Source organism: Manduca sexta, chromosome 18 (genome assembly GCF_014839805.1).
Source record: "Manduca sexta isolate Smith_Timp_Sample1 chromosome 18, JHU_Msex_v1.0, whole genome shotgun sequence".
NCBI lineage: Eukaryota > Metazoa > Arthropoda > Insecta > Lepidoptera > Sphingidae > Manduca > Manduca sexta.
The window spans coordinates 14633590-14661578 of record NC_051132.1 but is presented as its reverse complement, the minus strand read 5'-3'; the positions used below and the strand labels follow the sequence as shown (position 1 = coordinate 14661578).

Below are 27989 nucleotides of genomic sequence, written 5' to 3'. Positions count from 1 at the left end.
CTTTTTTTTAATAAATTTTGTTAATATAGTAGGCGAATTAAAGAATTAGTTATTTAAAAAGTAACATTCTCATATGCCAGAGTTTATGTGAATAGCACCATCGCTGCCTCTTTCCGTCGCTAAGAGTAAATTACAAGCATTACTGCTTCTCCGTTCCAAAAATATTGTATGTAACCATTGTACAAGTATTAAATTTAACATCCGATGACTCCAGGTGAACCGAAGTATATATATTCAGTAGAGCGGGATGATATTGTAACTATTTACTTAATAATATAGAACCACTTGCCTTATCATTATCGAACATCCCCAAGACCTAACTTCACAATGAACGTTTCGCAACCCCAATCAAAATACATTTTAATAAACTTCCGATACCCGGTAATGAAAACGATGTAAATCCATCAACGTGTACAGTATCAGAGAAACGTAAATTAACTGTCGGCCGCTCGCGTTAATTCGGCTCCGGTGGATACTCAGCCGAAATGGATTCGCAGATCAAGTTATGGCATCCGTCCGTGCGACGTGTAGCCATTTATAAACATGTTTTGAATGTTACGTTTCACTCTGTAACTTATTTAAAAGGTAAAAAGTAAAAGGTAAAATCGTTTTCCATTTATAAAAAACAAATTATTTGCCCAGAATATCCGATATTAAAACCCATTATGAATACGATGAAAAACGAACATAATATTAATACTTTTAGAAATTACTTTATTCGCGTAGGTACTGCAACCGACAAATTTCACACACGGCTATGTAATCACTCATAAACAGCGTAAATGATGTGATGCAATAGTCTCTTAACACAATTTACAGCGCCTAACATAAGCAATTTCATATAGAAAATGAGGTTTAGTATTTTAATACCCACTCAAGTTCTTTCAAAAGCTAATAAAATTTAATATTACGCTTTAAAGCAATGCGTCGTGCGGTGAGGTAGAGTTTAGTAGAGAATATTGAGCCTTAAGAGCAAGGGATAGAGAGGCAAAATCCAGTGCATATTGTAACATTGGACAGGGAATTACTGCAACTTGGGGGTGACATCTACAAGCGAACTTTTACAATAAATTATCATCATATTTGCGATGAACAGTGCTCATACAATAAAACGAGAGTAGCCCCACATATGCATTGGTGGTGGTGATCCGTGATCGAAATACAATATTAGTATCATAGGGCTCTTCAACACTAACAGGTTAATTTGTTTGCGAATTAAAAAAATCGATGTAGGGCCGTAACCAATACACCATTCAACAATCTATAACACAAATAGAAAACAAAAAAAATATAGGAATGACATATCCAAATGACAGACTTATTGCTAGGATAAGTCATTCCCATAGATATTTTAGTTTTCAATTATACTATTGTAGAAAGGCGTCTTGGCTACGGCTTCAGATGAGAAGCTTTAACGACATCAGAATCGCTGATAGCCGCTACCACCTCACCATCTATATATATAAAAATGAATCTCTAATTCCCTTGGTCACGCCATCACGCGTGAACGGCTGGACCAATTTCACTATATTTTTATTTGTTGTTTTTGTTATTGTCAGGAGAAGGTTCTTATGAAAGAAAAAAATCAAGAAATTGTGCGGAAAATTAGAAAATTTAAGAAAACTTGACGAAAATATTAATTTTATATAACTGTCAATTGTTTGAAATAACTGTCAGCGATTGACAGAATGTGCGCTGCAAATTCATAGTTAAGACGGGATGTCTGTCGGGTCAACTAGTATTACAATACTATTCCATAGAGTCTACATACTTAGAGCGGCCTCAGAGTGCTTTGTATTTCGCCGTCCCCACACTAATCAAAACAATGGGCGTCACGCGTCCTGCCCACACTCCCTAATACTCCATTGCCCATCACACGAACGTTTCAAAGCCCTCACAACGTGTGCAAACTGAGCGTCCAAATTGCCTCCGCGTGTTACTGTTGTTGACGAGTTTGACGTCATTTTAATCAGTCTGTGTTTTGTTAAACCTGGTATGCAATATGCATGTGCGCATAGTATAATTAATAGACTACGACTTATCTGTCGGAGGCAAATTTTACATTTATCAAACTTGAATTAAATATAAATTTGGATCAATTAACAGCTGAATGTTATGTTTTACATTGTTCTTTTTTGAACTATATTGTCAAGCATTTTCAAATATTCCATTTATTAGGGTGGGTAAGGACTTGTCTTCGGAATTCCGACTTGGACAGACGTAATTAGTTTTGGAAGTTATATCAGATCCATTCCATTTTGTTTTAAGATATCGAGCGAGACTGAGAATGGGTGTTTGGTTTAAAATAATATACGTAAAATCTGTTGTGGCACGTAGTATTAAAAAACCTTGCACTATGGACGCCAGTTTCTCTCAGATACTTTTTTTATAATTTTGAAAAGAAAAACCAAAGTAAGTTTGTGTTGGCGTTTTAAAATTAATTTTGTAAAGCCCTCCGCACGCTTTGCAAACTAGGACGGATCCGGGAAAAATTAGGTCGGAATGCAGCCTTATGAATGATAAACCAAGGTTCGGTAAACAGAAAACAGATGGCACTAGCAGTATGGTAACACAAAAGAGAGATAGCTATTTTACTAGTAGTAGAACTCCGTAATAACCTGCCTGGGTACATACTGTCATTTCGTCTATTCCTGTCTATAATCAGTAGTATGTAAGCACTATTATTTGATTTATTGATATCGTCGGTGTAATTACTGGGGATTATGACATAATTTTTAAGGTCACGGCAGCTCACTACCATGTAGTTATTAATAAATTAAGTAAGAAGGTCTTACTGATAATCTGTATGAGAAGGCATTGGGTTACCATCAGACGTTCAACTAAATCCTTCGTCATGTAACAGAGATATAAAACTGCAGAAAGCAGCCGCTAACGGACACAGGATGATGGTACTGTGCTCTCCCGAGCGTGTCAAAGCGATTCGTGATCGGCTTTTGTCGGTTTGCTCTGCGAATTAAAGGACGTTAGTACTGCCAGCGCATTAAATCTCCAAATATCTCTGCGTTTTGAATAATAAACGTGGATATAGCGTAGTTACAACCTATTATTTGTACATTTAGGGCCTGTTACACAGGTTTAAAGTTAATTTATTTGACAGTTATCGTATTGAACAGCTAATGTAGAGCGTGCTCGTTTATTATCGTTTATTTGGTCGGTTTATAAATTACGATAACTATTTGCTTAGAAGATGTAAAACTGGCTGTGTCTTTGGTACGAATATTCTATTCATACGGACCCTAAGAGCGGCTCTTGTTACCTATTTTAAAACTCCTATCAAACTTTCATGGATAACAATCTCTTAAGTATATTATTTAAGTATATGAATAAAATCGTATAGACAAGTACATAATATTTAAGAGAGGTATTTGTTCAGCATAACATAATTATGCTATCCATTGCTGAACAAATAATGCCTCTCCCAAAGATTTCCAGAAATGTTGCGAGCTGCCTCCGTCCGGCGACAGAAGTAAAATATTAAATATATGACCATATACTGTTGATGATGATGATGATGATGATGATGAAATAATGTACTTACGCTGCATATGTATGTGCTGCTTGGGCATTTTGTAGTCGGGCGGGTAGCATCGCGCGTAGAACTCGAGGTCGCTGACCTCGCATACTTCTGGTGTTGGTATGATCAGCCCTGTGCCGGATATAGCCCTCTGGAGGTGGTGTTCCTGTTGACAAATATATGCGTATATTAAATATACATGTCTTTATTTTTATTTGAATTGTATGTGTTGTGGTTAATTGCCTTCTCTAATCGATAGGCTCACCGTTAATACATCATGGGACGTAACATACATGACTAAAATTGGGTACCCTAGTTTGCATCTTTGCCTGTCATTTCGGGAATAGGTTTGTCCCTTTTGTTATGTATTTCAATTTGACAAATCAAGAAATTGTTTGAAGTAAAACTATAATACGTACGGATACAAATATTTTCATAATGGCTTATATATTATAGGTAATCTACATTTTATAATTTATTACTTGACTTCCATTTTCAGCTACCCTACCTATGTTATTTTATAATCACAATTATACAACTTAGTTTAGTAGGAATACGAACAACTTTTCCATACGAAGCACACGCACAACCGTATTTTCACATCACAACTAACAATGTAATGTAGCAACTAACAACTGGAGCACCGCGATGCAACTTTGCACATTATATCGATATATTAACAAACTTCATAAATAAATTCCATTTACAGTTGCAAGTTGCAACGAAATTATGTAACAAAAGTCGTATTTCTTTGTTTTAATGACATTATTTGAACATTAAAAAAAAGTATAGTATTTTATATTTTTATAAACAATTTTGTGTACAAAAATAATTAAGAACTAACGATCCAAAACCGGTTCGACTAGATTTTTTGTGATAAGTTTCTAACTCTGCACAAATTCCATGTCAATTATAGAATATTTCACTAAGACTTATAAAATTGTTAACTAATTATTTTCTAGCATACAGTAGCCAAAATTAAATTAAAGATTTGATCTTTATTTTGCTCTTCCTGTTTCTAAAACATACTGTATGTTTCAATTCCGGATATGACAAGGAATTTATATATTTTAATTACTTATTTATTTACACACATTTTGTACATCAATTTATAAAGGCGGGCTTATTGTCGAACACATTCTCTACCAATCAGCCTTTGGATCACACAGAGATGAAACAATATAGGTAGGTGTAATAAACAATAATATCACAAAATATAAGAAAAAAGAAATACAGCAAAAGATTATTTTAATATAATTATTTTTATACAGAAATATATATTTATGAGAATTCCAAATACCTCGCCTGTGTCATTGCCCCTTTAATTCAACAAATGGAGTTCTCACATTCAATTACAATAATAAGATTAAATTTCCACGTACACAACACTTAATATGCATGATGAGCACACCTAACGAGGCTGAAAGATTGGCAAGGTACTTCCAAATTTGTTGGAAGTAGTTAGTTAATTTGTGTATTTTAATTATGAGTATTTAATATAATAAATATAATTAATCTAATTGGCCCTGTAATTTCTTTGCACAAATAAAGACACAACTTAAGTGCTTTGTTTAATTTAAATAACAAACGTAGGTTCAATAAGTTCAAAATATAATACTGAGAAATTTATTATTAGAAGTAAGGTGAAGTATATTATAGAGCTTTTCTAAAAATATGAATTTCTTTTATGATTAACAATTATCTCTAAGAAAGGTGAAAGAAACATAATATCTACTTCCAATATTGTAGTCTATTTTGTTATAATATCTTAAAGTCCCTACATTGTACTTTTAGCTATGCATTAAGGAAAAAAATAGGCGCAATAACAACTAAGTATACTTCGTATAACAATATTCAAGGGTGCTAGGTAAAAATGACACTTAAATATTTTGGCAAACATTAATTCTTCAAAAAAGAAAATAACAATAATATCTCATAACAAATGGTAAAAAAATCAATGTTCTTCAGGAAGCCGCTCGCTATCCAAACATCACAGTATCGATGTAAATGAACCTTGTCAGGTTATTATGTCACAAACGTGCGCGCGCGCAACACACGTTACGCAAGTTTTCAATAATTTCACATGACTCACCCGTCATGCGGTTGCATTCATTGTCATCGTAATTCGTATGAAGTGCGAATATTAAATAATAAAAATGTTGCATGTTATTAAATTTTCAATGTTGTGCATCTTCAATATTTTTTCTGGTGATATAAATAGGACTCAGTAAAAGACAGAGTGATCTACAGAACCTGTATATTAAAGTGTTTCCCGGCGCAGCGAGTAAGACAAATGTTTGGCTTTAAAATATTTGCAATGAGTTTGGAAGTTGAACCGGAAGGCTCTCGGTATTGCACTCTCTAACAATTTCTCAGTGGAATCTGTTCTATATAGCATGCAATTCTACAAGATCGCCATAAAAACACAAGCCGGAGCAAACCCCTCATAAAATAGAAATTAATAATTTCATCAAAATAGCTTTTATATCAACAATAAATAAATAGTAATAGTTTCAATTGCCACCGTCTCAGTATTACAGTTTGAACAAATTTTGAATTAAAATTAGCCACTTTTTTTGGGGTTGCTAGTTGTACGTCGCGGGTCGTGGCTGTTGCAGGCGTGCGACTACTCAGCGTAATAATGTGCTGGGGCACGGACTTGAATACAGCACTATTTTTTCAGCCATGGCTCTTATGTGAACTAATCTACATCTCTTATCTTATACTTTAAAGATTGTAAGAGAGAAATCTCTAAAATTACTGAAACGATTCTAAGACGAAGAATTTTTTCTTAAAATTATTGACTTATTCCGAGGAAAGGCTGTATCCCAGAAGAATAATAAACAAACTATATTCCTTTGTTCCCGATTTCCCTGCACTTTAAAACCCTTTCGACATGTCACGTCCAATGAAGTATTATAGCCACAGGCACGCCCCGAAGTCGCCGGTTGGTTGATACTTGATGCACATTAAAATCTTTTTTACAATGCAGTCTATTGAATATTATTAAATTTATTATTTACAATAATAATTTTAACATGAATGCAGTTGACGTGGTACGTTTGTAATTTTATTTATTGCGCCCGAAGCTACTGTTCGAATGTGTATACAGGGTGCTTTATCAACAATATGGTTGTATATAAATAATTAAATGTTTGACTCTGCTGGGTAAAGCATCCCTGAATACATATATATTGAAGTTTCGGTCAGAATCCATCACGTCTTTAGCTAGCAAGATACACAAGAAAGTGGGATTTAGGTTCCATGCTAGTGTATTAATGATCTATGCTTCAGATAGAAGGTAGAGCAAATAATATTAATTTGTTTTCTGCTTTCTTACATAATATACTTAGCAATACAGTGGCCAGTGTAAAAATGGGGTTATGTCTAGCCTTTTTTATTTCTTTGAACTTGTAATTAAACTAAAACAAGGTAAAAGCTACGCGATACCTTAATTGTGTAGAATACGTTTTACATTATAGAGCTCTTTATTATGCTATATACTTAATTAATGAAAACAATATGCCTTGTTTTAAATCGCACAACTAATCTGGTACTAATTTAAAAAACATTTTAACTGTAGAACACAAGTGCCCTGACGCAATACTAAAACGCATTTACGGTATAAACCATAAGTGTGTTTTTCGCGCAACACATTTCCAGTACAAATATTTTGTTAGTAGGGTAGAGATAGTGAAAAACATCATTTCTTTCTACCTCGTCAATCCCCGGCGTTGCGTCATCTGTAGCCGATACAGCGCGCAACATTGGGTGGCCCAGTGACGTCACTGGCGTAATATTTTATCGATAAACAATCGTAAACGGTCGGCCACGTCGATTACAGATAAGATTGATGGTGGAAATGGAAATGAATCGCTTATCGAACTACTGGACCCAGATTCGACGCGCGGTCGATATTTACAATGATTTAATAGTTATACCATTCCAGGCGTCTATTGGAAGATGTACTGCGTTAAATTGCAGAGGATGGTATTTTAGAATCTAAATAAATAGATTGCACCTTTTCTGTTTACATTACCAGGGATAAGCAAAGGAGTAAGATACACATATTTTCCAGTTATTAGTTGTTAGGTAATAGGAAACTGCGATTCATTTAGAATTATATTGTTCATTCGGATCATTTTATTACTCTAAAAATGTAGTATAACTTCTTCAACTTCTTATGTAGATATAAAGACAAGTTCAGACTGTAACGGCACTGATATAATGCGGCTTGATGGGCCGCCAGAGTCTCGTTTGCTATCGGGCATTATATTACACATATGATACAAATCCGGGTAAATAATGCATTTCATCCAAATCCAATCACCTATTTCTATGTTATTTCTAACAAACATCCAAACAACTACATAAACTTTGTATCTAGTAAGAAAGCGATAATCTCGATAACATAAGGACTACCCAGTACTACCCGCAGCGGCCCACGGTCCACATTTCACAAGAAACGTAAACACCATCGGGCATCCACAGTGACCCATTTAGATGGCAGGCGATAAGCGCTATTCCGTCACGTGTGGCACTAATTACGCACGTATTAGAAATCGTTGTACATATCAACTACCAATGACTTGCACGCTCCCCAACTGCGGAGTACGCTACATTGTGTCATGTTAATTCGTCATTCATCGGGTATTTATAAACATATTTACATGTATAATTAATAATTATGTGTTAATGAACGGTTGTAGAAGTTATCTTGCTTTTTCTATGACAGTTTAGATATTACATTGATTTTTTGAAGCGCATAAATAACGTAAAAACTTAAGATATTCAATTGGTTATGAACAGCGTAATGATCATGGTAGGTACATGACGCGCTTATTTATTATTAAGTTGCCTAAAGTATATGGGAAACTTTAATTTATTAAAATATATATCGCGTAAATTCTCATTGATATCCGTGATACAAGATTGGAGAAGTAGCACCTGCAGTTAAAAAACTGATATTTAACTTTGAATAGAAAAATATTTTCTTCCATTCTGTCTTTAAATACTGTAACCGTAAAAAAATCACCTATTTTGTACATACAAAAATATCAACAAATACGTTAATCGTTATTAGTCGGCATCATACTTATTTGTTGAAAATACATTCTTAATAGTATTCCATGCTCCGTTCTCGACCGGGGTGGTCGTTTGTCCGTGTAATTGAAACGTCTCGAGATTAACGCTCCACCGCATCGGGCAACACGTAAGCGACACGCCGGGAATATTCTAAAACTTTTCACATCTCCCTCGGGAATAAAAGAATTTCAACTTTACCTTTGAGTTTATTCAAATCTGTGTCCGCTTCGGCCCATCTTTGATCCGCGATTCACGGAAATTTGTAGTGAAACTTGAGCTATACGTTATGATGGGACAAAATTTAAATAATGTGTCTTATTTAATTATATAAGTACAAGGTCGTGATTTTAAAGATAAAGTTAAATTAGGCGGTGACAAATGTGCATTTACATACGTTTCACCAAAATTATTATGTTTCATGAAGTGATAGGGGTCGAGTCCTCGCTTTTTCCTCTCTAGGATGAGGTATTAAACTAAATCTTAAGATAGTCAACTTACTAGTCACTACATAACTAAAGAAATAAATTTAACAGTTACCGACAAGAGCTTTTGAGCTCAGCAATAAAACTGAAAAATGCATGTCCTTATCATTGAAAAATAATCTCAAACGAGTTTTAACTTCGTCGAGGGAATTTTTATTCGAAAACGGAGGGAAAAAGGTACAAAACTCGTTGAAAGTAAACCGAGTCACGACTCAAATGAAGAAAGATTCACAAAAACTCAGGGACGCGGACCGAGCGGTGATTATAGTGCGGTGTTCTTATTACGAAAGTTTACAATCGCCCGTATGAGAGGGGGCGGGTGGGGGGCTTGTGAGCCCAACTTGAGAAACTTTAGCTGCTCCATATTACACAAAGAAAACTACAAAATTTAAAGTTTTAATTACAATGGACGCTGACGTCACAGCGCCACAGTGAAACAGGCAATATGTGATGCACAAAATTTAAAGGAAAACACAAACGAGTTTCATGTAGAAGTTATAACACTGATTTCATAAAACCTGTGTTGAAAACTACGTTCCGGCGAAAAAGTAACACGGCACCGCGTTTGTTTTAATTATTTGCGTCGAAAAATTCACGGATACCTGTATTTTGAACCGGGGAACATATTTTTAAAACGTATTTCGCTTTACTCAGGGACGATCGATACAAAGGAATCAAAAAATATTTTATGAGAATAAAAATCCGAACGTTATGGTAAATAATATGGTAGGTACAGTATGGAGTAACCTGTCGGCGTAGTGTTCACGGTCCGCTTCGCTACGGTGTCCCTGTAGGGTATTAGGGAACGGGATGTTGTTACGTCTGCCAAGTTTCCCATCAACCGACGAGACGTTATACAAGTTGAAAGATTACGTTACGTAGTACGGATAGTAAAAATAGTTTTACGGTCTTAATTTATATGTGGATCTTTAAATAAATATACATGAAACGTATATTAGAAGCTAGACAGACAAGAAGTCAGATCGGATATAAAAAAATGAAATGCCACTTCGTTTAAAAGTTTTACTGCGCTCTTGCTCCAGAGTTGCTGACTGTACTGTCAAAAACGTTTCTCTACTAGCATTGAATTTATTTTTTTCTACTTATTAAAATAAAGACCATGATTAGCTTTCCAATATTTATTTTTACAATTACAATATATGTTTATAAATATATTATTGACAGAAACACATAAGATCAATGCAACACATGCTTTTACAAAAAAGGTAAGTTAACTTTAAGTAGGTAGTCCATTACGGTTTTAAAGTAAATAAATTCTTCATTTTTATTAACTGTACTCAAATGAGGTGAGTTTAATCTCAGATAAGGAGAGTTCACGTTGAGAGAATATTAAACCATCGCGGTTGCGGTTCTTAGTAAAGGAAAGCTCGGAAACCTTACGACTTGCTTGGAAATTCAATTACTTTGATCTGGAGACTGAACTTAGTCTTAAAAATCTTTTGAATTTTATATTCAAACCATTTGCATCACAACTGTTACTTCCGTTTTGAGCACTGAAAAGATAACATTAAAAATGGACTGTAGTTCAAGTTTTGAACCATTTCGGAAGCTCATTTCATCATAATCAGTGATTCATCTGTTTATAAATACCTACACAATTTTGTATACACAACTCAATCCTGCACCGTTTATAGTATACACGCGTACAACGCCAGCATAGATTAATCAGTCTTGTTCGATATATGACGGTCCAAAATTCAGGCCAGTGAGTACGAAACCCTGCCAGCAACCCTCTCACGAGTCACGATACGCCGCTTTGGAGATGTGGTTTGTGGTTTCCACAATAAAAACTTGGACGTCTTCCATCCAAGATTATGTGCAGGAAGTTACCGCCACGGTGAGTAGCGAATTTATATAATACTGAGCTAATTTAAGCCACGTTTTGATACTTATCTCGTCTATAATAAGAGCAGGCATTCGAATTGTAATTTGTTTTCATTTATTTTATATCTTATTTTTTGGTACAATACCATCATTTTTGATTTAAACATGCAAAATATTAAATTTATTGTAGTCATTGTATACACGAAACAGTAGTCATTGTGTAAACGGACATAATACTAGTAGTACTGGAAAATCTAAATATTACAAAGAACCCGGAAATTTATCTATCACACAAGTATTCTTGGCATAGAGTTATGAATTATTGGACCGATACTATGCGGCGTGGACTACCAAATCTACAACAACACGGACAATGGACTTATGCAATATGCACACAATACATCTGTGGCGAAAATTCAATACATTAACATCCACTGAACGCTCTATCCAAACTAACATCCAACACCAGACACAAACTTATTACGCGAGAGCTAACTGTGTCGCCTTACTCCGATGTTTAACACGATAAGTACCTAAGTATAAAATTATTATATGTATAGTAAGTGTTAAGTTTTCACCGTTGTAGGCAGTAAGACGTGTCCTACAGGAGAGCAAGCTTGAAGCTGTATAGACGACAGCGTTGACACGCACACTAATATTAAACGTATTATTGTATAAACTATTACAGTATTTGGCAGGAAAAGACATATTTTTTCATATTTTGGAAGCCCTGAATACATATTATATTAAATTAGGGATAACACACGCTGTATACAAAGTTAGCTGCTGAATTAGCTCAAGGGCAGTAAAGCTGTATCGTAAACAAGCGGCGGCTTCGGTTTCCGGCCGGCGCGAACATTTTTTTTAACGCACACATGTTACTGTGTTACTTGAAACACGTTATTGGCGCCATTTAGGGCATTATTCATCCTTAGAACTTTTAAAGATATAAATATTATTTTTATCCATGTAAATATTATTGAAAATAAGGCTCATAGAAGTGTAGCAAATAAAATTAAAACCGAAACCCCTTATAACTTCATTGAAGGAACACCTCACCTGGACGCTATATCTGAGGTTGTTTTGAGTGGTAGGTATGTTCAAATAAGTATTTGTTTGTATGAGCTTCGGCCGGCACCTAGCCATTCCGTCGTTTTAGCTGGTAGATCGTCATAACCGATGTCATTATAGCCCACTGTATAATGTATATGCAAAATTCTGCATACATCACGTTATAAATTCATTTCCCAGTAATAAATTTCAAACTTAATATATTCATTAAATAAATGTTGGCATAGTAAATCTAACAAAAAATGTAATATTTACCATCATCCTAGTCAAGAGTACATAAATATACGTAAACAGTATGATTGCAAACGCGATTAAACAGAACAGCGTCCTAGGGCGCCCTCCAACTCACCCGTCGACCTAGACATTCACATTTAGCTAGGCGAAGTGAGCGCTTTGCGCCGACTCGGCTAGACGCGATTGACGCTACGTTCATACTTAATCACAAAGATGACAAAAATCCTTTTCCAACATTCCTGTGATTTATATGTGAGGAAGATAATGATTGTCTCCTTTTACCGTAAAATTTTGTAATCGTTTAATTTTGTTCGAAAATATTTCATTCTTAAATTAATGGCTTCGCCCAAGGAGTTTACGAAATACCATTAAGGGAAAAGTACTTTGTCGCTCGTATGTGTAAAATCCATAAATTACCAAACCCAATAACAACTTAGTTTTCTAAACTACAGCCAGAATCAAGCCAACAATACTGCTAGAACAGTCTTGGCACGGGCATCGAAAACAGCCACAGTTCAAACGAATATACATGCCGGAACACTAAATTCCAAAACAAATACACAGCGGTCTGAAAAAATTATACATCTCCAGAAACATGGACGCCGGCGAGAGGAAACTTACATAATTTGGTTTTGCTATGCCAAAAAACATACGAACAAGACTGTCGTAACACGACAAAAAATACAATGACGGTAAGAGAGGAAAAAGTGTAGAAAAATAATTAAGATTCATTAAGCATGACTAACACAGAATGAGATTAAATATGTGACGTCACTGGATGCGAGCGCAGAAGTACAGTCGTGTAGGATTGTATAGTCCAAAGTTCTATATGGTCTTCTTAAGTACTGATTAAGTGCTGACGTGGTGATAACCATTAACCTTAATAACTACTCGCTTCATCATTAAATTTCATAAAGAATATTAATTATAATGATACCAACTTTTAAATCAACTTATCCAACAAATCTCTTTATCACGGTCAATTTAAACTTTAATCCAAAAACTGTTCAATGTATGTTTTAAAAACACAATTGCGAGTGTAAATTATGCAATAAAAATTGCTTCGACCGTTTCCAATCAGAGAGGAAAGCACCGAAAGGCATGTTTACGGGTGGAATCAATATAAAAAACAAATTGCAAGCTCTGCTTTATCCTATGTACAGGGACATACAGTACGACGAGGAACAAATCATATTATACTTTCATCTAATGAGAAACATTTTTATATTTTTGTATATTCTTTTATACTCTGTCAATAGTACAGAAAACATGTGCCCAACAGTGGTACAGTATCTAATATAGAGCTGGTACAATTATATTTTAGTACTATTTATGTTTTATTGACCATTTATGTTCGCGGAAGGAAACACAAAACCATCCGCTTTTCTATAATCTTTTATTTATTTTATAAAAGAAACAACTCGTTGCAAAGGCATTGTATTACGATACAATTGGTGAAAACTTCTACATTTCCTTATTATGAAAATTCGATTTCATAGTAATATAGAAAAATTGGTTAAACAAAGACATTTGAAAACAAAGCAACAATCAATCAAATCCAAAAATAACACAACGCATTCTGTTCAAAACGTTAAGAGGTCAATAATACAACTTGAAAAGTCAAGCCTCTTAACCCACATACGACCCATTCACAACTACAGTTATCGTTATTTTCAACACGAGTTGAAGACAACGTAAACAATATAACTCATGATTAATTTCTGTGCATAATATTTTAGGCAGATATTTCAACATAATTTGTAGTGTACACATATTGATAGGCGATTTCCATGTATAGTCATTTGATAAATTAAGATAAAGGAAATTGAAATGTCACGGTAGTTAAATGTCAATATACCTACTATGAAAGCTCAGGGTTGAGTATTTTTTTAATCTTTTTAGTATTAAACACCTCACAACAGCTTGAGTAATGCAATAAAGATTTTCGAGGATTTTTTTATAAAATAAACTCTACTCGTGATTGCCCTTGCGTTTTCAGCATTAAAGGTAACCTTCAATATCCAGGAATAATATACAATTTCATATTAATGAAGGAATTTTAAAAATCTTATTAATACTTTAGTCATAGAAAACAACATCAAAAATTAAACTAGAAAAAACGTTTAGACAGCCTTCAGGTTCCATTAAATCCACTACAATACTAAATCTCGGCATATACGGCGCCGAGCTCAGCCCGGGGAGTCGGAAGCCTATTATCCATTCGGGGCGAGGGCTTTGTGCCCTGTCCCACTCTGTGTTCTAACAAATCAGTAAGGATAACTTAATTCTCTAATGAACACGGCTAATGGGTTCCGCATGTTCTGTCTAAATGCATTAGCTTTTATAAACTCCGACATGCATTTACTCAGTAATAGTATTTGATGTAACTTCTTTGATGTGGGATTTTTTGGGTTTAAAAATTTGGTTTAAGAAAGAATTATTGGCAAGGTTACGATACGTAATAGTGTAATAATATAAATCATCGTTAATAGAATAAAAAAATAGTTATTTGCGAGCACCTCGTGGTTGTTTATACCCTTCTGTTACTTAAATAAAGTTTTACACACGTGTACGCTATTTTGGACCTAGGTATTATTTATTTACTTCATAAACAAAAGTATACGGTCGGACTTGATGTCATAGGCATTCTCTACCAATCAACCTTAAGGTGGTGCATATATAATCATGGTAGGTGCATGAAAAGAAAGTAAGAAATTCAACATTCGAAAATCAAATAATAATTAATAAATAAATGTATTACATTTCACAATACTTTATTATGTATAACCATCAACGCTCCCAAAGGAATACATAATTTATTGATAAGTAATCCCCGCCAGACGGCTGGTAGACGGAATAACATGCGCCGCTATAGTCGCTCGATGGGCCCAACTTTCTTCAGACAGAATTCTATATAACCTGACTGTGAATTTCAAACGACGTCCTATAATAAACTTTTCCAACATCCGAAATTAGGTATAAATTATCAAAAACACTATGCCGTGAAAAAAAACATTTATTAGACATTGAACTAAAAACTATTTAACGGATTTTATCGCGGTTTTTTATATTATTATTTTCTCCCGACGTTTCGAAGACTTTGCAGCCTTCATGGTCACGACGGGAACTGAGGTGTTGTTCATTCGTAAAGTCAACATCCGTAAAGACTAGGCCAGTCTTGTCAAGCAGCCGCATTGCCTCGACTAACAGGCATAGACGAGGTAACAGGACAAAGTGATGTGACTCTTAAGCTATAAAAATTGGCATCAGAACTATAAATGATTTATACTAAGTAATCTTGAATGAGTGAACAAACATAATATTTGTTTAGTTAATGACCCATCTAGCAAAGATTTTTACGCAACCAAGGCGGAACGCGTTTCAGAAAAACAAATTAACGAGAACATAAATCACAATTTGTTTGGAACACATTATTTCAATGTACGGTATATTCTGAAATTAAATAATACGATGTCAAAGCCGTTTCTGTTGGACGAATTATGCAGATTCATTCTTGAGTAATTAGAGATATAATCACTGGAAAACATGTTAATAAAAATGACGTGTAACAATCGCATAAAATATATTTACATTACAGCAAATTCAAGTAGGTAACTTGTGCTAAATGACTTTCAAAGTCACATTAAGATATAAAAATGTTTATAAAGAGGGCGGTTAATTCTTTTCAAGTACCGCGACCGTAGACAGAACAAAGCCTACTCACTTTGAGGTACAAAACATAAAAAAATATAATAAGTTATTTGTTCTTCGTAAAGAATGTAGGGCACGTATTTTTAGAAAAATATATACCGTTGGTTCTGAATTTATAAAGGTTGAATTATTAAAATAATGAACTGATAATAACGTAGGCACATTCTTTTTTTACCTCTTGCCATGAACTCAAACTATTCAGTCTCACCTAGGGTTGCCACCTTCGTGCTATAGTAATGAAGAAGACGGTTTTCCTAGTGTGAATAGTTATAAATATAGATAATAGTTACTACTTACACACCACAAAATTAAACACGACAGTGTTTTCAATTGCAGCGGTATCTATTCACACGGTATTGCCTTTCCATTTTTAATTCGGGCGAGAACTCGTTATGCATTACCAGTTAAGTCCAAGACGCCCAATATTAACCCGCAACCCGGACGTGCACTATCTATAAATTAAAGAGACTGCCTCAAACAGGCAAAGATGGTTGCTCTTGTTTTAACCATCTCAACTCAACTCATGTCTTAAACGCAAATAAAAGATATGACGCACATAATTAGGGGGAAAAAATATACTTAACACAAATTGCTTTCATTCCTTTTCAACACGATACAATCCATCTCGATCAACATTACATTGAGCATATGAGATTCATATAATTTCAATACTCTTCAATAATTCAAAATGAAATGACAAGGGAACACGTCGGTGAAACTCCCCAGTTTGGATCGTGGCGAATGAATTATGAATAGAATAGTTTTGTAGTAAACGCCAGCTGGTGCCGCACAATACACTTTAATAGCAATTTATTAGAAGATATCTCGCAATGATAGTTCTTTTTTTGTATAAAGAAAATATCTCGTAACGACCCCATTCTCGTATGAAAATGGATAAGCTTAACGATTTTCTGAGCTAGTATAATTTTTACTTATCCGAAACGAACATTGATCCTCTTGCCTTTAATTATATTCCTGAATTTTATAGATTAGTAATTTGAGAAATTATACCTACATATTTACCATACTACAAAAAATATAGGAGTTCAATTATGTTTTCAATGCTTATTTATTACCCTAGTAAGTTAATTTTTCCCAGATATTTGATGCTAGACTTCCTTCGGCAAAATGTTCTCCAAACAAAAACTTCATTAATCTCACGACATAATATCAGTTAACCAACGATCCTCGGAGCTTTGTTAACCAGTTTTGGTCGTGTATCGGTCCATCCCTGGGGAGCCTGCTATTCCTACACGTGAGTCGGGTTAGCATAGCATCCTCTACGAGCCGCGATTAAAGAGCCGGGACTTCATTGTTACGATCCCGCGGGATGTCCCTCGGTTACCGAAGATCTACGGATGTACATAGCTGGTGTGTTTGGTTTGAGATTAAATGTGACCCACATTGTTTGTTTATGTGTAGTCGTTATGTTGTAATATTGTGTTACGTAAGGCAATTTCAGCGACATTATTTTGGGGCCTGCGTTCCCGCAGCGAAGAATGATATTTGGCGGATGAGAACCCAATATTACTTATAGTTTCTAATATTATGCATAACTGCGGTCTGCAAATCGTTCTAATGATAATTCGAGTTTACATAAAATACGAAAGGGAAGCCGGCAAAAATTGGGTTCTAATATGAACCCTTCGCCACCGCTGAGTGTTCCTTGTTGGGTCCGATATTGTACAATTTGTGATTTTTTACAAAAAAAAAATGGCGTCCTAACAAATAATACAAAAAAAGCAACCTGCTTAGCTGCCTAACGCTTCGGACCGTATAGACACATGAGCTTTCACCTTAAGTAAAATGCATTAAAGTTTAATTCAGCTCATCATTCAATATTAAAATTTTATTCGCAATGTGTTCCGCATTATATTTTCATAAAATAAACCGTGCGAAATATTTAGGACCGTGAAAAGCAAATAATAATTTATTTTCGCATCAAAGCAACGCTCTGGAGCTGCGCAGAACAAATTTGCATTCACAACCGAAGCTATACTGTAAGCTCAAACTTTTAACGTACGCGACGCGGGTCAAGTTTTGACAATGTTAATAATTTTTTTTTGTTGTTTAATTGAGGTGTTATAGTAGTAAAACTCACGCAATCAAATAGATACAACCTTTTCATATATTTCATTAAATAATTATGATTGAGAACAACATTTTTAATAATTTGATTGTAGAAGAGTGAAATAAGAATCAAACTTTGATCATTTTTAAATAATAAAAAAAAAAAAAATATTTACTGTATTATGACTTAAGCGCAATATTACTCTTGTCTTGCTATAGCCGATCCGACCAATACTTAAAGTTACAATTTATTTAACTGTATCCATTACAACATACTCAAGTCCAGGCAACGAAGTAATATGACCCGGAAAATCCAATAAAAAAAACAAAAGCCATTCAAACTGAGCGAGTGACGCCGAGTCTTCCCCAACCGAAATCCTTAATTTTGGACGTTACGCAACTCGGCCTGGGGTCGACGAACTGAGGCCCGCGCGCCGCATGCCCACTCGTTCGCGAACTAAAGATTAGCGAGGACGTGTTAGGTTCGATTTTTTTCAACATCACCATGAGTACACACGAATTACAAATACGATTATTGACATACGTTTGACTAATTGTACGAGTGGGTTTATGTGTGTAAATATTGAAGGTTTTTTTTGTGAACAAATGGAGCGAGGGTGACATGCGAAACGACGAGCCAGATTTTCGTCCCCCGCTCTTTAATAGTTCCTATATCGGAGAACACACAACATATTTCTGTGTTGTTTCTATCATGCTGTTTTCATTATTTGCTCTGCTTAGTAAATAAACGTTACTTGCGCCTTTACCTTTGGACTTAGTGGTCAATTTGTTTAGGGCAAATACATTCGATCGACTATACTTTTAATAGAATTTATAGCTTTTTAATAAATATATTAGTTTCTAATCAGCCAAAGGAACGTATGTTTGGTATAAAATCTATCGCAGAACTTTTCCCTGCAACAAAATTGCTCATGACGACTATCTGAAGACCTAACAATAATAATTATAGGAATAATCCTACACCCAACTGAAATTGCTGAAACGCAAATAAACCTTATTGTCTGATAATTAAAGCATAAACTTTAAACACAGCTCTATAATATTCTGTTTCGTGTTATTTGTTCCGCTGAATTGTTTGCCTCAAGTGGAACTGTTTAATTAAACAAAGGAACTCGCGATTAAACTATGCGGAAGGGAGGAATGGATGGCACTAGTAGAATGTCAAAAGTTACCGAGTCAATTAACCAATAAAACGGTGGATAAAGAACTCTTTGTTCTCACGCCACAATGGCCGCTGACGGTTTTAAAAAAGCTTCTTTTTAACACTGCACGCCTCGGTGGTTATTATCATAATAAGATTTTCTCTTGATAGTGAATCAGAACGCAACACCTTACAAGTATAGATTCTATAATTACTTAAATAAACTGAATAGTTACTCGATACATTCCAAATACCATATTGTACTATAATCCTGGTGATAATAAGATATAAAATAAATATTGAAGTATTTTTTTTTCACGCGATCCTCTGTAATCTGTCGCTAAACAAAGCAGCTGATACACTAAACAGTTTGCGCGCGACCCTTGTCTCCCTATCGAATTAACCGTCCAAACTATCGGGATCCTTGAACGCCTCCCACACTTTTAAAGAGTTATAGAAACCAAAGAGAGCATAGTATGGTGAACCGTAGGTCTATTCATGTTAGTTGTGTGTGACGTCACTAGAGGTACTCCGCGACGACCTCGAATACGTACCTGTATGAAAGTCATAGAGGCGGTTAATTACTTTTAAGTTGTTTTAATACGCGTGGTAACATGTTAATTTTATGCATTTATGTTAGATGTATTACGAGTCATGTAAAAATATGTAAATGAATGGTGGTATGTGTCAAAAAAGAGCACACGAACAAGATAATACACTCACTGTGGATTTCGTAATAGATACAAAATCGGTTTATAATTAATATGCATTACTTAAAAAGGGCTGACTTCTTGGCAATTCATTATTCAGCCTTATTTCCTAACATTGGTATTAATTACGCGTAGAGAATTATTTATTATAGACGAAGAAATATTAGATTAAGACATGAATATTTAGTTTCAATCATAATTATGTATGTTACTTATTTCCAAAAATTACCAATCTTATGTTTTTTATAAACGTATCATACTAGCAAAAATATAATTTAGCATAACTTGAACTATTTTTTGTAACGATACTTCGCAATAATTTATAGAAACTGGCATTGAACTTGTATTCATTTCTTTTTTTAATACTGGTACGTTAAATGGCTCCTAACCAGTTTTTGGACGAAAACTATCAAAATTTAATTAAGAGTTTTTATTGCATTGGTCTATCCTCCCAGAAACTGCACTTGTCTTAAGAATCTAATAAAACGCAAAATAATCATTGTGCTAGTTTCATTACTTTGTAAACAGTACAAGTTACATAACAGAGAGAAACAAGCAATACCGTTCAGAGTTCACTCCTGCTGCTCGAGAGGATTACGTTCTGTCGCAACAAGTTGTAACAAATCATTAGACTTGTGGTTTCTGAACAAATAACCCTCAGTCGGATTTCTTCGAATGATTTTTTATTACAGTCCTTAAATATATTTTTCTAAAAGAATGGTCGGCGACACTTACTTTTTCCACATGAATATTTTTCGTCATTAGATTTTTCAGTAAAAGTCTTATTGTTAAGGGGCTAAATTGAGAAAAATCTCGTTGAACCTTTAGTTGAAGAAGCTGTTCTTCCTTTTTTTTTAATGAAAAATGACTTCAGTTTCTTAATTAAAAGTACTTTATATATACAAGTCTTATCACGGCAGTAAAATCCATCATTTCAGACATTGTGAAATATGCAGTGTAACCAGTAAGGACAGTCCGCACTAGGCTAGCGTTAACAGTAGTTAAATTCCGAGTTGTATTGACCTTGGGACGGCGTCTACGTAGCGTCGCGGCCGGAGCGAATCACGACACTCCACGTTTTAAGCCTGAAGCAGACTGAGCCCCTCGTAGTAAGTTTACTTTCGAAAATTCGAAATTAATTTTGAAATGTCCTTCAAATTCAGTGGGAGTTAATGGTCAAATTGAGATGTTATATCATAAAATAGCCCTTTTTTCCTATATCTACGTACATAAAATATAACATATAGGTAATGTAACACTGAAAAAAGAACGTGGCTGTCGTTACACAATAAACTATAAATACTTTATGTTTGGACTACTAACTACATCTGATTCTAAGCCTGAACTTAAGCCAAGCCACGTGATTCTTCGAATTTTTGGAAAAGTTAACCAGTTTCCAGCGAAAAACTGTACATTGCAAACGGACTTTATTTAACACAAAATTTATACACGTTAGTAAGTTTCATATTATCGTGATTTGAATTTCAAATCAGCTTGTTAATTCATAACGACATTAGACTAGTATATAATATATTTAAGTATAATAATATGTTTCAAAGCTTATTTGATCTTTAATATACATATTACGTCAATAATACATTTCGAAACAATATGCCACCAAAGCGATAAGTGTGCGTTAACCTTTATTAAAACCGACGGGAACCAGCATCCTTTTGTGTTTGTATTACCAGTATTGTGGGGACCTGCCACGTGTCCTTCCTTGTTAAATATTCAACTCGGGATCAAAGGTATTTAAGTCTTTAGTGTTTTGTTGAATTCGTAAGTCCGAGACAAATATATATCTCTTTTTTATTTTTATAAAGTGAAACAATTAGAACTGAATATTAATTTAAAATGTTATTAGTGTAGAATAATAAATCTGATTTCTTTTTATAGTTTAGATTAAGTTTTCTGAGGGACCATGTAGAATAATTATTCTCCTCTTTTATTGAAACCTGCCTATAAGCACATTAGCTACTGTGTACATTGTTTATGTTTGAATCACCTTGTTTCTTTACAATAATCATAAAACTATTAGTACTACTGATAAAAACGCTACCTACCCCTTCGAGGATACGCTGTTGTGTTATCTATAGGATCTACAGGTCACTTGAATCTCTCGGCTCAGTTGAGAGCACGCCGGGCGTGTTCAGCTTACGAGTGAGGTGATTTCGTGGCAACCGTTAATGGCTTCAACCTCAAGCATCTATGTGACCCTTAAGTAGTCGAACCGAATGTAGCAGGTAGCCTGTTCAACGTACAGTAAAATAAAGTATATAAAAAGCCTTTAATATTTCTCAATTATGAGTCAATATTGTGTCCTTTTATAAGCTAAATATTAATGATAGATTACTGTTTGTCTCTTTTTACACGATTTACACGCACATTTGATTATCACGTCAGGCCATTTTCTTAAGGTATTTCAACTTCTCACTGTAATATTCATCGGATCTATCTATCATATGTCCTTATAGCTGCAACTTAGCTAGTGTTACGTTGTTGCAGGTGGTTACATATTACCATGAATCTATCGCGCTTGTTTATTGCTACACAAAAACAAACACTTACACGATTTAAATTGTTCAAGGCGCCTGTCGCATCCATTGAGTCGTTTATGTACAAAGTACTGCAATTGTCGCCACAGCCAACGGCACGAGGTCACGTCGTTACGCGTCCTATACAATTTACAATAGTCTCATTGTAAATTAATAGAATTTTAGGTTTTTAAATGCCTATTATGTGATATATCACATTCTACGGCAAAAGATTTTTTGAAACAGAGTTTCGAGCCAATAATTCACCATGCTCGTGCCGTGCGTGACGATGCGTTGCAGCTTATATAATCATCATTTCAGCCGGGAAGCGTCCATTGCTGGACATAGGCCTCCCCCATTATGCGCCATAGGGGCTGGTTCTGGGCCGCCCTCATTCATCAAACTCTGGCGACCCTCATCAGGTCGTCGGCCCATCTCGTGGGGTGCCTGTCTACGCTGCGACTTCCGGTTCGTGGTCGCTAAACCAAAACTTTACCACCCCATCTTACAGGCATTTTAACACTTCGATTTACCGATAGTCATTTTGGCACCTCTGGAGAGATTGAAGCACTGCCCAGGTCTCGATCGAATCGAAGGCTTTCTCATAGTCCACCAACGCTAGACAGAGGGGCCGGTCATACTCCTTAGATAATACATGTAGGAAATAGAGATAGAAATATAGAGGAAGTTTAGTTTCCGAACATTTTAATAACTTATACTCGGTGACTACCGATGAAAATGTATCACCCACACAACGCTCTAATGGATTGGACATTGGCTGAAATCATTATATTGGCACACAATTGGTGCTAACGCTAATAACGCGTGTGCATCTAATAAATTATTCATTAGTGTGTACGTGAATTTAAATGTTACTATTTTACTGTGTTTCGTTGGCTTCTATGCCCGTCTGGGTATTTGCCCTATATGATATTCCAGATAATATACGGCTTTGCAGATTTATATTAACCTCTACAAGTATTATGTACATTAAATCTTACTTTGGAGTATATATTCTTCTGCAGTATCTGCAATTTTTCAATTATCCTAACAGTAGTTTGTATATCGTCTATAAAGTATAAATATCAATCATGTCAATGAAATACGTCTGTTAGGCAATTAATACATTCAAAATAATTTTGAAAAGTAAACTGCTTTGCAGTTTTATGCTACTCCTTTTTTTTACCAAGAATCAGGTCAAAACTGCATCATACCTATAAGTTGCAGTCTAAATCTACCATCAAGGCTTTATATATGCAAACTTTTGACTTTAATACAGATTATAATTTATATAAAATTTAAAAATATTAATGTTACTCAAACTCAAGCATGAAAATGCACACAAACCACCCCAAAACGAGACCTGTCGAGCACACAACTATACATACACATAGATTAAACGAAATTTATAAGACATCGGATTTTGGCTTGAGGCCAATATTATGTATTGAATTCCCAGTTATGTTATACATCACCGTTTATTTGGGGTATTTTATATAAATCTGACGGTATTATATATTATATAATATGACGTTTCCATGCCAAAAATATATACGTAAACCTATTGTCGATACTCAATTATTATATATTAGTTACTAATTCCATTATTTAAAGTAGTATTTACATTGGTTAAGCATGTTGACAATTTTATATGAATGTATAAACCTTTATTTTCAGATTTGGTAAAGCACAGGGAATCGACAGGGATTGAAATGCGTGCCCGGTATTGCGATATTCGTTGTTCGTGAATAAACAGCTCAAAAGTGAATGCAATGCTGGCAACTCTACCTACCCACGAAGTGACACAAACGTGGGCCTTACATTGTATTACAAAACACAAACACCTCATCCTAGTAATATGTTATTATTTTGAAAGTTTGTATACCTTTTCGTTGTTTGTTGATGCACACTTAAACGATAAATTTCGATGAATTTGTTCTGATAAGACAATTTTTATCTTAATACAACGTACAGAGAGACATATATTTTAGAAAAGAATTTCGCGCGGGCACATATCCAAGCAGAAGCTATATGAACTAACACATAACATTCTGGCTCACTATATTTTTCATTCCACTCTGCTTCTTAAACGTCGTACTGTATATAGCTGAACATAAATCGTTCTCTGCTGACAAGCATCAGGAAGGAAAAAAACACAATTCCGTCAGACAAGCTTAACTTTATCAGCGAGAGGATATTGTGTTTTCCTTTACCGGACGAAGCGACGCGGCTCACTCTCGTGAGGAATAAAAAAAATAATGTAGAAAGAGAAAACAGGTGATGTGTTTACGTGAATTACTACCGACCGTCTCGATTTATGCTCAAAAATATCTTTTGGAAGCTTTGTAATAGAATCTAAATATAAATAAGGGTCGTTCGCTCGCGTCTTTTATCCCCAAAGGGTAGACAGAGACGCAATTGTTGCACCTAATTTCCGCCGTGTGTATTCCGTCCCAAGATGTGATAGGGGGCGAGCCTATCGCAATATCGGACACAAATTCCAGACTCCGAGTTGATACTGAATAGAAAAACGCAATATCATTCAAGACCTTTAACAATGCAGTCGTAGCGTGATACAACCTCGGTGTTTAGTGAGTATAGTTGGCAGGCAGGATATAATATGATTGTTCAATTATAAATAAGTATTATTTTAATTAATTTGTGTTTTACGTCGATTTAACCCATAGCCGTTACGGGAGATGGAATAAGTCTCAATTGATGCCTTTTGGATGATACAACCTCGCCGGCACTTCGTCCAACAATGATGTTTCACAGCTATTTATGTAGACATATGTCTTACCTTACATTGCTTAAATTGGTGGGTCCTTAGGTAACTAAATTGAGTAAGAATCATGTTCAAATATATGTAAATGCATTAAAAATGTCGAATCGCTATGTCGAAACACCGGTTATGACATAGTTTTAAATAATTTCAATACTTACTAGTCTTCATTAACAAACTGTAATGGAATATAAGTAATGTCTAATATTTTTATTAGTTGATTTACCTTTGCCTCTTATTTATACACTTTATCTGAAAAGGTTATCAAGCATTCATTGAGTTTAATTTGTGAAGTGAATACATATTTTGAGCTTTGTTTTATTTATTTACTTTGTCTAAATACATTATGAATTATTTTTTTATAAATTATTTATATCTATGTGAATAAATACACCACATCGTTATACGTGGCTGCGGTTGCATCACAACCGTCCTAAGCCTTAAATGACAAGCACAGCGAGTAGATTTACGCAATACACAATAAAAAAACCGTATATAATGCACATAAAGACGCGTCCACTCGAGACAAGTGGGCACTACAGAAAACGCACATGTGCAGACTACTTTAGACGATATTTCTTTAAGGATAGAAAAAAACGCCAGACCGGTATCTAGAGTGTTTCTCACGGATATATTTTATCGATAAAAATGTAAACTATTGCGAAGCGTAGCGGGTAATTAAATATGGCTATTGGGTTAAATGTGGCTCAGGTTTGATCTAGGAACAGTGGACAATTCGATCCCAGGACAAACACCTCTGGTTTTATGCAGCTACGTTTATTTAAATTTCAGATTTACGTGAACGACAAAAGTTGTAATCCTCATAAAGCTTAAACAATTATTTAATAAAGAACCCTACCATTTATTGCCATGTGACATAATGTGTTTGTGCCTTGCTTTATTTTTATTTTAGTCATAACAAAAAAACTACATTAAGGAAACCATGAGAGACATAAAAGCTTTTAGTAGTAGTACTTAACTTTTTTATATTTTCATAAAAAGTCTGAGATACGACATTGCAAAAATAAATAATCTTTTTATCAAACTCTTTCCTGTGTTTGTTTTTTCTTACAAGTACTAAAAACCTAGATTTCCGTGAACATATCGGTTACTAGTAGAAAGACATCGAATCGGCCAGAGCACAGACCGAAACTAATGCTACACATAAACTAATATCGTGCATGTTCAAACTTTATTATTCTATTTGAAACTAGCCACCCAGACACGAACCAAACACGAACTACAAACCGCAACAGTGCGTACAAGCTCTCAATAACGTTTAAAATTATTTATTCATCATGAAAATTCTCTTTATGAACAATAAGCTAATCTCAATCTCGATGTGCAAGTGAGATTTACCTCCAAACAAACACAAGACAAACATCGGAAACAGTTAAAATGTATGGGGCTTAAAATGCGCGGGCCGCGGGCGCGCCGCCTCCTAATCGTAAATTCGCTCCTTTCCTGCTTTCACGTAAATCGCTTTTATATTGTACAATTCAACATGTTTATTGCTACAAAACGAGACAGGATTGTTTTATGAACGGAGGCAGAGCGCTGTGCCCGTGAAAAACTTATTATAACGCCAATGTTAAGTTATTAAAAGGGATTATGGCCTTAATTTTCATTATTAGGATCACATTTATTCTAAAATATGTAGTTAGAATAACAAAACCGTAGTTCCATCCCTAGGACAGAAATGCAAATGGTGTTTATGGTACAGCGAGTTTATCAACCTTTAGAATAAATTAAAGAAAATTCACGATACTGGTCTATTTATAGCGTATGTAGACTTAACGAGATTCCATGGTAAAATCCCAAAAGGAATCAAGTTTTTCAAGGAAATTGGATTCGTCTCGAATATCGTCAAGGTCTCGCGCTGTATCACAACAGAAAACAATTGTATTGTCAATTCACCGGCCGAATTTGTCTAGGAATATGGACGGTGGAATTTTACTCTAAACCTGCTTACATATATTACACTAATCAACATTTCATATTAACCCATTTACCTTATTATTTATTACATAATAAGGTTTTTTTTCCGTGACACGTGTAATGTCATGTAGCTGTCATGTTAGCCGGCTAACATTCCAATGGTAAATGGGTTGAAGCCGGAGTCGATTAAAAATCACAATGTACGGATGTTCCAGAACATATTTTGACATCACGCATCACTATCTCGTCCGGAGTGATATTTTGTCGCATGAAGGTCAGATATTCGCTAAGGTCAATATCGAACGAAGACCTCGCACGCGGCTGCTTGCGGATATTATTCATGCTAACAGATAAAGTGCCAATAAAACAATATATTTTGCATGAGGGTGGAAAGTTTGTCGACTCGTGCGAAGCAACGAAGGACCGTGCGTTCGACATTAAGAATAGAACACTAATTATACTAATTTAGATATATTGTGAAATTATTGTAATCGTTCTTTCTGCATTCGATTCCTGAATTAGGTAATTGATTCCCGATGTAAAATGATTTTTTATAAATGTATTTCTTCTCAGTTTTTATACAAAAATATTGTCTCAGCGTTTACATCTAACAAATATACAAATATTTAAAAAAAATTGCATTTATAATTTTTTTCTAAGATTCTAGATCTTTAAACTACAAAGCAATATATTTATAGAATATAGGACATAACATATAAAAAAAACGTTGGTCTTCGAACTGATTAAAACCCGTTTGATGTTAAAAGAAAACAAACGGACATAAAAAAATCCATTAGGGGTTATCGAGTGGAAGTCGGGAATACCTAATC

General features: G+C 34.7%; 1 protein-coding gene across 1 annotated transcript in view; it reads right to left on the bottom strand.

Annotated features, from left to right (window-relative positions):
• The window catches only part of LOC115440269, a 112901-nt gene that overhangs the window by 42152 nt on the left and 42760 nt on the right, over positions 1-27989 (bottom strand). Inside the window, exon 2 of the mRNA XM_037440000.1 lies at positions 3560-3701. Coding sequence (XP_037295897.1) covers positions 3560-3701 — 142 coding nt within the window. The remainder of the gene's footprint in view (positions 1-3559; positions 3702-27989) is intronic.